This window comes from Columba livia, chromosome 8, assembly GCF_036013475.1.
Source record: "Columba livia isolate bColLiv1 breed racing homer chromosome 8, bColLiv1.pat.W.v2, whole genome shotgun sequence".
NCBI classification, from domain to species: domain Eukaryota; kingdom Metazoa; phylum Chordata; class Aves; order Columbiformes; family Columbidae; genus Columba; species Columba livia.
Genome location: NC_088609.1, coordinates 24,130,646 through 24,143,760, shown reverse-complemented (window position 1 = coordinate 24,143,760; position 13,115 = coordinate 24,130,646). Strand labels below are relative to the sequence as shown.

The 13,115-nt window shown below is 40.0% G+C and overlaps 1 protein-coding gene across 1 annotated transcript; it reads right to left on the bottom strand.

Annotated features, from left to right (window-relative positions):
- Window positions 1-57: 57 nt before the first annotated feature.
- Window positions 58-12,394, bottom strand: GCLM (glutamate-cysteine ligase modifier subunit). Its single transcript, XM_065071165.1, has 7 exons — window positions 12,045-12,394; window positions 9,184-9,249; window positions 7,458-7,542; window positions 6,650-6,706; window positions 5,234-5,436; window positions 3,929-4,043; window positions 58-2,213 (listed from the first exon to the last, which is right to left on the bottom strand). Exons 1-7 carry the CDS (start codon window positions 12,162-12,164, stop codon window positions 2,044-2,046), a joined length of 816 nt encoding a protein of 271 aa, XP_064927237.1. The 5' UTR covers window positions 12,165-12,394; the 3' UTR covers window positions 58-2,043.
- Window positions 12,395-13,115: the final 721 nt, after the last annotated feature.

Sequence of the window (13,115 nt, the reverse complement as noted above, 5' to 3'; positions counted from 1 at the left end):
ACGAGTAACACACCGTTACTGAGGTGGGGACAGTTCAGACAAGGCACAGACAAAGACTACAAGAATGTCGAATTTTAATTCAAATTTCAAGTTCCTCATGGAAGGAAATCACATCTCTCCATGTTTGATGCAAAACAAATTAATAAGATAATCTGATAAAACGTTATTATACACTGAAACTCTAGAAAAATAAGATCATACTGTCTTAAAGGGTACTTTTCTACAGCAAGCAAACTGTTAACAGTTTACAGAAAGGAAATAAATAATTATCCTACTAGCGCAGCCCGTACAATGCTTTAACACAACTCTTGTTTTGTAGCATTTCCATTGATAAAACTGAGCACAGATATGAATAATACAACACAGAATGTCAAGAGCCAAACACAGAGACAGAATTTACAGACATCAGTTAATCAGCAGCAGCATACAACTCAAAGCTGGTAGGGAAGTTTAAAATGAAACTCATGTCATTATTTAACTCTGATACACCATGACCCAACATAAAAAACCCCTATAATTCTATCAAAAAAAAAAACTTTTATTGATGCATTACTAGTTTTAGTACCCTCTCTCTCTTATCAAAAGAACTGAAGAAGTATTTGCCACCTAGAGATATTCGAGGGCTCTGAAGGTATTTTGAAAAATATGAATCGTTTACCATAGTGGGACAGTACAGGAACGACACTCTGGACACTGCCTACGAGCATTCAGCTTCCACTAACCACATGGCAGAATGTGAAAGATGTTGGTGGAAATTCATTCCCTTACAGTCCCAAATCTCAGAACACATACAGCTACATTGAGGACTACGAGTATGAAACCCCACTCCTGTCTGAAATCAAAAGGAAAGTAAGTATTTTAGACACTAAGTATCAAGCTCCTGCTGAACTACAAGTTGAGCTTTTGCTAGTTATTCTGATTTAAAGGCCAAGGAAATGAAAAGGCCTTTTTGACAGAAAGACTACATTAAACCAGAAGCCTTTCCTTAGCTGCAGCAGCCTCTCCAAGATTCAAAAGCCAGTGCATTAAGCTGCTGCCAACAGATATACACCTAATGTCAAGCTAACCCTTGCTTGCATCATTTCTGAATGGCACTCAAGCAACGAAGTTTCCCAGACAACCCCAAAACAAGTCATCCATTTCACACAATCCTACAGCGAACAACTTCGGTATTTACTGTTATGACTTGGCTGATTCTGAGTGCGTAGTTAGTTCACGAGTATCAAAAAAACAAGCCTCAGTTGAGAAGAAGACAGGCACAATTCAACTTCTGATAAGCAGATTTTTCATCACTTGTTCTCAATTCTTATTTTAAACAGTCACACAGTAATGCATTTTCTATTTCCAATGGTAAAGATGCTATCGCACTTGTGCAAACACTAAACAAAGCATATTAAGGCACAAAGAAGCCAGAAGGAATTCAAGTTAACAATCAGAAAGTAATTCTGAAGATGCATTTTTTTCTAAATCATAGAGGTCTTTTACACTATATTAAAAAGAAAGCGATGTTCCCATCCACACAAATGAAACCGCCGAGTTGCCTATATATACATACCAAGTAATGAGATACCAGTTTAATTTTTTGGGATAATTTTTCAGAAAAGATGACTATTTCCTATAAAAACTAGTCCTTAAATGCTTGAAGTCTATGTACCTGTCAGATAAGTAACTTTTAAGAGAAATTAATTTTAAATAAAAATATAAGTTTCTCTATTTTACCTAAATGGCAGCTAAAATATAATGATAATTTTACAGTGAACTGGTCATACAAAAAAATATTTTAAACTGTTTATAGATAATTTCAATTAAAAACAAACCCCAAACATTTAATATCTTAAATTAACTGGTCAATAGGTTAAGAAAGAAAAAGTATCGGAACACTGCAAACACTCCTGCTGACAACACACTGAATAATTACAACTTTTGGTCTTTGTTACAAATGCTGTAAATGTGTTTTATGAAAAAAGCAATATCCTCCCCATCCCCAAGAAACTGAAACAGTAAGCCACTAAAAAAGAAGAAAAAAAATAAAAAGGAAGTGGTTTAAGAGGCATTTCTTTTAGCTTGCACAATATAGCCTTTGGACTTGATAATTCCTCTGCTTTTAACAATGACTGAATACCGGAGAAGCCATAAAGGAATCCACTCATGTGCTTTCATGTTCTGGATGGTTTCCTGAAGAACTTCTTGGAAACTTGCTTCACCAAGTAATTCTGAAGTTAGAAATGGATATTGATGCTTTTAATAATGTCATGTACACAGCTACAAAAAGCAACACTTAGTAAGAGAAACCTTTTTCTACAGTCAAAAATCTTAAGCAGTGCCAAACAGTCCACAGATCCAGTCTTCCAGAATGCATGTAGGGCAAAAGCAGCTGAATATTACAGAAGAAGCCTTCAGGACACTTTTTTTGAAACACTGAGCATTTCTCACCAAACTAATTAACTGAGATTTCTACAGTATGAAATAGAGTTGATCAGCAGAGCCATTAGCAGGAAAAAAATGAAAACTAAATTTGAGAAGCTAGCTAGGCAAACCAGAGGTGAGTAAAGCACAAAGCTGACATCAGCAAAGTACAGAGCATTCTCAGTTACCTTGCAGTCACTGGAAGCTCAACATTTATAGCATCTCCCATAACTGGGCTCCTGATAACCACAAGCCCAGAAAGCACTAAGAAAAATGGGCTTAAATGCCACGAAGCAGAAGGCAGCAGAAAATACAAAAACCTCATTGTTTCCTCTGCAGTGTCAGTGAAGGGAACGATCTCTGATGAGGAATGTTCCCAAAAGATACTCTCAATGCTTTTCATCTGACCTTAATAGACAAGTTAAGCTTAGCAAACGATGCATACGGGAATCACTCCTTGCTTTGTTTCCTATACAAATCCTCTTCTCCATTTCATGACTCTCAATAGAGAGTATTTGCTAAACTGCAGACTGCACTTCGGACTTCACAGGACACAAAAACTGTCGCATTGAATGGGAATTCATCCTGTGTGCTGCCAGAGCAGTGCTCATACATGCTCAAGCACCGATGAAATTCATTAGTTGTAACAGTGGTACTATAGAACATGTACTTCATAAATACTGTTTTCCTTTGGGAGGAATGGGAAGAAAGGAGAAGGAAAGTATGATCATCATGAACAGTTGGTCATAAGGAAGAATGTAGGGAAGGAATGAGCTAAATATTAAGACTTCTTGCTCACGATTCCTGCAGTATGTTTAAGGCATCACTATAGTGAATAAGATTAGATGATGCTTGAGAGGACTAATATAATATCCCAGAATATTCTAGGGTGCTGGTAACTCAGAATTCTAGAGTCTAAAGGAAAGCTTCCAAGTCCTTCAATCCTTTAATTGAATTTCGGCACTAAACAAATAAAACATGCATGTCAACTCTTTGTAATGTTATTTTAAGAAGTCACTACTTCTAAAGAATCCTGCATAACATTAAAACATAACTTTTTTTATGCTAACATTACCAAATTACTCAAAAAAAAAAAAAATCAACTGACCTTCAACATTTCTATGCAAGATATTTCACAGACAAGTTCTGTGCAAGTAGACTTTCATTTGTCATTTACTGGCCTTGAGCAATATAACTGTCATTTCATTTTACGTTTTGTGGAAATATGCTATTTTTTGAACATATGTGGTACAAATTTCTCAGTAGTTTGTTCTTCTATTTACTTTATTCTCTGATTGAAATTATTTCAATAAACTATCCAAGGCTGGAAAAGATCACCTTTCTTCCCCTTTATTGAGGCAAAAGCAAGAAGTTAGTAGAAATATTTTATAGAGATGAAGCTTCTAGAATCCTTTGTTCAGGATTCAAATGTAACGAAGTTTGAAGTTCAGAGAAAGATTATTCCTGATTTTGTACTGGATAAATGCATTTAGAAGTCTTCTGTTACCTGTCAAAGCCTTACCTTTTGGGTCATTGTGAGTTAACAGCTGTATGTCAAACTGTTTTGCAAATGCTGTGAGATCAGGTGGCATCACACAACAGGAAGCTAGGTTCACCTGATTACTACTTGGCTTCACCTGAAAGTAACAGAATACTTTTATAAGAAGAAAAAGATTAATGTACTCTAGTTGTTTCCCCATGCCCTCTATTACAACACAAATTTTGCTTTGAACAATTTGCCTTTGACTATTATTTTAAGGTCTGAGGGATGTCAATTAATGCTGTATGATGCTGAACGGGCAACTCCTACATGTGCAGTTTCCTGCAGCACAGAGCCCAAAACAAGAACAGCATTAACCTCAGGTGCTGCCCCACACTGTACTAACGCATTTTGGCTTCCTGTCTGCTGTGTTCCCTAAACAGCAGCAGGTTGTAGTAAAAACATTATAGGGGTGTGTGTTTGAAATAAAAATAAAATCTTTTAAAAATCCAAATAATTTTTGTTAAGGATATATAATTTGCAGTCTTCCATGCCTTTAGGTAAGTGCCTAGATCAGATTAAGATAAATGGGACACTCTGACTCTGCTCATCACAAACTGCATCCATGGTCACCATGCAGGTGGTCATTAATTCTCTCAGTTCTCTCAATACACACAAACAGCAAAGAGCACAGACCAGAACTCTCAGTAGGACCTCTTATGCAAATACAATATATTCAAATACCACAAAAAAATGTCACAAGAGGAATATTCAAGGAAATAATAAGGAAACGGTAAATCCACAAGCCTACATGAGCAGGGGCACATACTAGTATAGACCTCCATCACTTAAGTGTTACAAGAGGCAATTAGTCACATTGGACAGAAAAATATTGTGCCACTTGACTCCTAGCCTGTCCTCCCCCTTACAGTTAAGCTTAAGACTCAAACAGTATTTGTTAAGTGGAAATCCCTCCATTAATAACACAGCTTAAAGTTTAAACAGCTATGTTTTCAGAGTCACTGGAATAAATCCAAATGTTTAAGAGTACTGTTTGTACTCCTTACTAAATATAAGAGCATTCAAAACTTAAACCTTAACTACTACAAAGAACCTGCTACTGAACGGATGCATGGTTTCCAGCCTTTGCTGAACAAGTACTGAACCACAAACACACTTTGAGCCTCCTTGAACTACACTGGGACCTTCCATAAGGTGCTGAAAATAACAGGGCTAATTAATATTTTGTATATAAACCCATTTATAACAGAAGATTATAACAATGTGGCAGCCAACAAAACAGTTACTCTGCCCTAGAAATGCTACAAGTAGGAAGTTCGTTCTCACCTGTGCCCACAGGTACAGCTGCTCTAACAGTGTTTTATCTAGGTCAGAAGTACCTATAGCAACAATCTTTTCGTTTTGAACTAGATTTTCAAGTTCTTGCCAATAAGGCTGCAGATACTCCAACGAAAGGCTATTTCCATCTTCGACAGGAGGTGGGGCAATAATGACCGAGTCTAACTGAGCAACTCCAAGGGTAGAACATGCTGAGGAAAAAGAACAGAGACTGCAAAGTCTTGTGAGGTACAAACATAAGCAGCATGAATTTTCAAATTCAGCAAAAGACACCCCTCCTGTTTTGCTCTGCCAGCTCCCCATTCACTACCTGAACCTCTGAGTGTATCAGAAGCCAAGGACAGTAAGTGTTTTTAGCAAATAATCAAACATACAGCTGAAAGTCAAGTTTCAACTGTAGGTCTTGGGGAGTTTTGGAGGAAGGCAGAGAGGAACTATACAAAACAAAATATGAAGCTTTTTCCTTTTTAATGTTAAAGTTATATTTTCCATGAAGCCAGTGGTAAGACACAATTCTTGATTCCTTCACTCTCAATTTTTTCTAGAACTCCTAACTTTCACCCCAAACTATAACTCAAGTACAAGGCACGGACTAGGGGAACTATTTGATATATATAACGAGTTGCACAAAAAGCACACCCAATATAGAGAGATAAATTGCCAGAGAGAAGTGGCAAGTCTTAGAGTATCACTGAACCTTAGGGAAGATGCCAACCATGAGGTCTCTTCTACATAGCAGAAAGAATAAAACTTAGTCACTAAAATTATTTTCTTCTGTAGAAGGATTCTATGAATGCATTTTTAACAAATGGTACTACAACTTAAATAGGCTGTTAACTGAGATATCAAAACAAAAGAAAGATATCCAACCCCTTGTTCTTTGGCCCTTATGCCCAACTGTTATTCCACAGTGGTGAATTGCAGTGCTGCTGCCCAGCACAGTGCTGCTGTCTTAGGCTAACAACACTTTAGGTATCAGTGTAGCCATTGTATTCTATCTTCAATAAAACTCGACTATTTCATCGACTGCTTTCAATATTGTATTAGTTCCTAAATAATCTCTGAGATACTACACAGTTAGTAGTGAGGTTTATTGCTGTTACTAAACCACCACATATTATTAACTGTTTAACAAGTTCTGGATGGAAAAATAAAAACATGCTCCTGCTGGAAGCAAGGAATTAGATTCAAGTTAGTGGACCCAAGGTTACAGCAATCCCCATTTAATAAGTTTGCTGACTGGACTAACATGTAAACAGACTTGATTACTTAAGTCCCTCTTCAGAGAAAAACAAGAGATACTTGTGACAGTCACTAAATACTTGGATGGAAAAGGTTCTAAATTTATTTATAAATTCTAAAGTAAATAAGAAACCCTACCAGAAGTTTGAGTTCCACACTTACCCAAGTCAACTGCTTCTCTGATTGATGAAGAGTTTGATCCAATGATGAAAAGCTTCGCTATTTTCAAAGAAACTGCAATCAATATCTAAACAAGCCATCTATTATTAAATATATAGCTATACACACTACTTATGAGTTCTTGGGTAACTGGCTCTTAGAATACACATCAATTACTTCAAAAATTGGAAAAAAAACCAAACACTTCTGAAAGGTGACTGCCCAATAAAGACACTTATCTTAAATTTCAAAGTTGTGGTGCAGTCTCAGAAAAAGATATCATCCAGTTAGATGATCTAATAAGCTCTAAAGCTTATTATTTAAGCATCAAGACACTAAGCAGTAACCATAACAACCTATATGAAAACCCCAAACATAATAGTATAAACAGACCTCTTCACAACTTACTGAGACTCAAAATGTACTACTGTTAGTTTGGATTGCCTCCTTCAAGTTCACCATATGCAACCTGGAAAAGTTATGCAAATAAATGTGCTTCCAATGCTACTCCTTAACTGCAATATTATTTGTAATATTTTGCTTCAGAAGAGTCAAAGATTCACAAAATACATTTAAATTGACTTCAGGGGATGTAAGTTTAACTAGAAGAATACCGAGCTGCTTTAAAACCTGAAGTATGAATTCAAGTCTTTCTCAGCCAACTTCTAGACTACCCGAAGTATGACAGTGTGCACTGATGTCATTTGACTTTGCAATTACAAAACACAGTGAAAAAACTATACACATGTGAACATCTTCTAACTGCATGCGAAACCTTTTTATGCCATGGGATTCTTGACTATGTTCTTACCTGATACTTTCAACTCATCCCTTTCTTCAGGATTTATTTTTTCTATAGCTGAGTCTGCTTTACATTCCAGAACCTCCAGTATTTCCTGCAGTAAGTACATGAGACTTAGGAACAACTTGTCAAGAGGAGACAGGAAGTTTCTAAAGAATGTTTAAAAAAAAAGAAAAAGCCTTGTAGAGTTACAAACAAAAAGTATAAATATGCAACGGCAGAAAATGTAAGCCAACGCTTATTGATCTCTGAGTGGAAGGCAGGAAAACAAAGTTATATTAAATGCTCCATATGCCCTTAATATAAAAAATATTAATTATTGCTAAGAATTAATGGAATAAGATTCAGTAGCGTTGTGACTTTCTAATGTGAACAGATTGCTGTGCCAATTCAAGCTGCCTTGCTTTATTAAAAAACCCTCATGACTAGCTGAAAAAAACACACATTGTCAATTACATGAACATCTTTGCATAGAAGTATTTTGTAATTTCAGAGAAGCCTAACAAAAATTCTGTAAACCACAGATTTAAAACTGAAAATTAGGGAAGTTTTGAAGATTTTCCCCTCTATTTTCATTTAAGACTAGGCTGACATGTTACATCAGCTTGTACAAGATGACTTTAAGGCTTTATCTACATGAGATTGTGTTATACAGAGATATATACCACCCCACCCAAAACCAAGAACTCTCTGGTAATTTTTGCTTCCCTACAAAAAAAAAAAATCTGCGAGACTCCAAATTATTCCATATAGTCAATATTTTAAACAAAAGTTTGTGTTTGTTCTGTATGTCTTTATGTATTTATTTTTAAAAAATTACTGGAAACCTATTAATTCATAAAATAATTTGGAATTATGCAGTTGATGTGTTTTGACAGTAAAACCTAGCTTACACTAATTGGATCGCTACATCTTACAGAGACAAATGTTTATTTTTATTCTCCTCTCAAGCAATCATTAGACCTTCCTCAAATCATTCAGCAATAACTGCCTCACCGCACCGCAGTGTGGAACACAGCAACGTGCAGTTGATGTCAAACTGGTCACAAAACCCGAAGAAACTGCCAGGAAAATGCCAGTATTTCAGAGAGCAAATGTATTAAATGGGAACCTATTACTGCTTCACTGAACTTCAGAAACAATGGTGAAAGGGAAGCAGCCAAATACATGAAGATAATGATGTCAGATGCCCATGACTGGTTTTAAGAAATCTGAGGAAGACTTTAGTTCTTAAGGGAAAAAACGCCACTTTACCATCTTCAAAAATATTTGAGTCAACCAAGGCTGTGCTTCAGAGTTCCCCTTCAAATGGGAATATCTTATGCTATCCAGTTTATCATCTCTGTAGTTTAGGTAATTCTCCATTGAGTTTCTACAAGCATGATAGCAAACTTCTGAGGTATACAGTTTTTTTTTTTTTTTTTTTTTTGGGTTTTTTTGTTTGTTTGTTTGTTTGTTTTTTTGTCATTGCCCCAACAATTAACTTGAAATCTTGCAAACAAGGACTTATTTTGCTAAGAATTGTCTTTACTTTGGTAATTTTTCTTAACCTCTCCAAGTTTACTAGATATTAAAAAAAAAATCCAGAGGGGCTGAGAAATACTCTTTTAAGATATCTGGAGCTGCAGATACTTTTACAGAAATTTAAGATTCATTTATATTTTAAAAGGTGTAACTATCTACATATTTCTCTGTTTTCACATGTAACATGGATAACATGCATAATATCTCTTACCTGATTCAGATCTTGCCCAATCTTTGAGCTCCATTTAGTCAGTGTATTCTGAATGCAGTCCCGCACCTACAAAACATTATTTCATATTGAAGTGTAGGTATGTTATAGTTGCGCTGAACAGGATTAATAGACACATAAGACAGGCAAGGCAGGTGAAGTAAGGACACCATTCCTTTAACCACAGAGGATTCTTCCTTCATAGCTTCCATCCAAAACTTGTTCAAACTAGTTTACTTTTACTTGCATATTTTCCTCTCCTCTTTCCCAAAGAGTTTTTGCAGTAAAACAAGTACTGTACTTGAACTAGCATATGGAGTGGTTTGGGTGTTGTGTTCAGTTTTTTTTGGGGGGGAGGGTGTGTGGTTTTGTTTGTTTTGGTTATTTCGTAGAGATTCTTGAGTTATAGCGTAGTCAGATAATATCATACATGTTGCAACATTGCTAGAAATTTCTGAAGCTTTACAATCAATCACTAAATACTCACTGTATTAATTACTTCTCTTTCCAAGATGCATCTGATCCTTTTCATCTACTGCCTACCTATTCCACTGTGCCAAACCACTCAATGCTTTTAAGTCCTTCATTACTGAAGGGGGAACCTTCAGATCCTTCCCCACACCTGCCTTCTTCCTGCATCCACAGATGCAAAATAAACTTCAGTAGGATTCTGATAATGGATTTTCTTGAACATAGTAAAGGAGTAACTATTAAGTCTAAATCAGCTAATTAACTGCATATTGTGCCAGTGCTTCCACTGTCCCTATGATGTGGGACATGTGTCAGAGCTTCCCTCTGACACATCTCTGGAGTCGTTACCCTCCAGGCTAAGTAAATGTACTGTCAAAACTGGTATCTGCCGCAGGGAGGAGCACATTCATTAAGAGCTGCTTTACTTCACTTCTAGCAATACATTTTATACCTATATGAATACAAACACTTTGTACCATTAAATAGCAACTTCCTGTGACACCTAACAATGACTCAGAGCACCCATAACACCATGCATAAACTAGAAGCCACCCCCCTCATAAAACTGAATATCACAAAGTTTAAGACATAATACAGTAATAATACTTTGTCAACACAAATCCTACACATTCTTCCCCAATCATTTAAAATGGCTTGAAAAAATAACTCAGTCAAAAGGCAAGAACTGGCTTCCCCCCACTAAATAGCTATGCACAATGCTGGAACTCTTCAGTCTGTTTTGATGTAACTTTAAACGTTATTTTTCCCTTTCTGGAGGAAAGTGAGACAGTACTTAATACGTATACTCTATATACTGCTACTTTGCAACTCTCACACTTCACACTTCCACTGCAGTTAGTACGCACAAGCCTGCGTCTGCCAAGCACACCGCTCCCCTGCCCCCAACACGTGTGAAAAGTACACCACATTCAGCTGCTTTGACCAGCTTTCCCAAATACAGTCACATCCTCAAATTCCTAACATCAGGGTTTCTAGTTTGCAAACTTTTAGCTTACATCCTGCCACTGAGAGCTATACATACACTAACTACACCAAAAGAAGAGGCAAGCGCCAATTTATCTCTCATAATTAAAGTCAAATATTTGCTTTCAGAATTCCAGCCTCTGGAAAGCAGGCAGCCTTGTGTTTAAATGCATATTTCCCGGTAAACAAACGAATTTAAATACCTTAACTGATTAGTTATGCACACTGGCCACTCTTTATTTAACAACCCTCTGGAAACTACTCACAAAAGGGTGCCCATTATGATACAGCTGCCTCTTTGATACAGAATCTATCCCTATTTCACACAAATAATAGAATGTTGTAATACGCAAGCAGGCCAAATAAAAGAGTTATAACCACATGACAAGTAAATAAAAGTATGATGAATTCTTCCTTTTTATTACATCATCTTCCCAGTCACCTTTCTCACCATTTGTGAGTGACTAACATGCAATCAACCAACTTCTAGAGTAGCAACAGTGCCACTACATAGCAATAACCAGCCAGTACAACAGTTATTCCGATTACTAAATGACCGTTTTCAAATCGCTGTGTCATGACAAGACAGCAAATACAGTGGTTTTTGAAGTTCATGCCCACAGGACCTCTATCCATTTTATCAGGATTACTTCAAGTGTTGGCACATACAGCTAGAGGTAATAGTTTTAAAGTAGTTCTTAAAAAGTTCTTTCAATATTTAACAAAGAATGACAGCTGAGACCTGTTACCAGTAAGAAACTACTAAAATTATCTTCAGGTTAAAAGAGATTTTTCATTCTTTGCAATGCAACCTTTATCTCTTTCTGTCTTTCTCTTGCTAAAGAATTATCAAGAAGCTCATCTGCCACCACAGGCAGTACTTAAACTGTTAAGCGTTTTGACCCGTGGTTCCCGGGAGCAGACACGGTCTGGTTTTCTGGCAGACCCGAAGCCGGCGAAGCGCGGCACGGGGACACGCCAGCGACAGCTGCCTTTGCGGAGCGCCACGCCGCTGCGCGCCGGGACGGAACGCCCCAGAAAACAGACGCAAAAAACAGCAAAAAGGCGCCTTTTTTGTGTTTCCCAGCTGACGGCTCGAGCGCGCACACGCCGGTGCGGCCGCGGGCACGCGCCACACGCGCGACGGGCGGGCGCGCGGCGGCGGTTGAGCGAGGATGCCCGTTTGCGGCCGCTGAGGGCACCGAGCCGCGCCGCCCGCGCCACGAACACAAACGCCGCACCGGACAGCGTCCCGATCGCTCGGGCGGCCCCGCACCCGCCGGGACCAACAACGGGAGCTCCCCCGGCCGCTGGGCTGCCGCACGGCCCACCCCGGCACCTCGCCGCGCAGGCGCCCCCCGCAGCCCGCCCCCCGCCCGGAGGGGAAGACCCGGGCCCGCCTCGCTCACCTCCTCGGCGGGGGTGGACGGGCACTTCTTACGCGGGCAGCCCCAGTTGAGGAGGTTGCCGGTCTGCAGGGTGAGGGTGCCTGCCTGCTCCAGCAGAGCGCGGACGCCGTCCGTCCCCATGGGGAAGCCTGGCGCTGCGACAGCCACCGAGCTCCCCGCGGCCCCAGGCAGCGCCGCGCCGTGACTCAGCACTAATAACGGTGCGAGGGGAGGACGCGCTTTCCAACCGCCCCGGTCACATGGCGCCAGGACAATGGGCGGGGGGGCGGGCCCAGCGCGAGACGGAGCGCGCCCGCCGGCCTGCGCGTGGCCCGCCAGCACCGCCCCGAGATCCCGCCACGCGCCTGCGCACTTCCTCTCACGAGGCCGCTGACCTCACGGAGCAGCGCCCCCTAGGGCCGGTAACCGCCCCGGCGGGGCGGGGCCGGGCGGGCGGGGCGGGGCGGGAGCGGGCGGGGCGGGGCCTGCGGGGCGGGGCGGGGCCTGCGGGGTCCGCGGGCCCGGGCGGTGCTGCCGCGCCCCGCGGACTTTGGCGGGTGCCGAGCGGCGGCGGCCCGGTGTCACCATCCTGCGAACATCGCTGTTTTGGCTGCTCTGCAGGCCTAGTAAAATTAATGAAACCATCTGAATTTTATTCATGACGCTTTTAAGTAACAAATAATGGTCGATAACACACGGAGATAAAAGGCCCCATAAAGCAAACCAAACGCTTGTTTACTTTGGTTGTGGTTAGGTTTCGATGCAACTTAAAACTTAACGTCAGGGTATAACTCCAGTTTTATACCAGTTGATTTCAGTGAGGACGCACTGGGTGAAACCTGGAGGATTAGGGTTGGGGGATTTTTTTTTAAGACCACGTGGCTTTGGGGGAGCTACACCCTGAACTTTAAAGTCCTTCTGTATTGGAGATTCGAAGGGGGGGCTTCCCCTTCTCCCCCTCCAACTACAGTTAAAGTGAACGGTGCACCACAAATTGTGGTTTTGCTGTCAGAGCAGGAATTGGAGTTGTGTTTCTATCAGATTTTCCTTCCCCAGGCTGCACGTTGCGCTAATAGAATCAATTTGCATAAC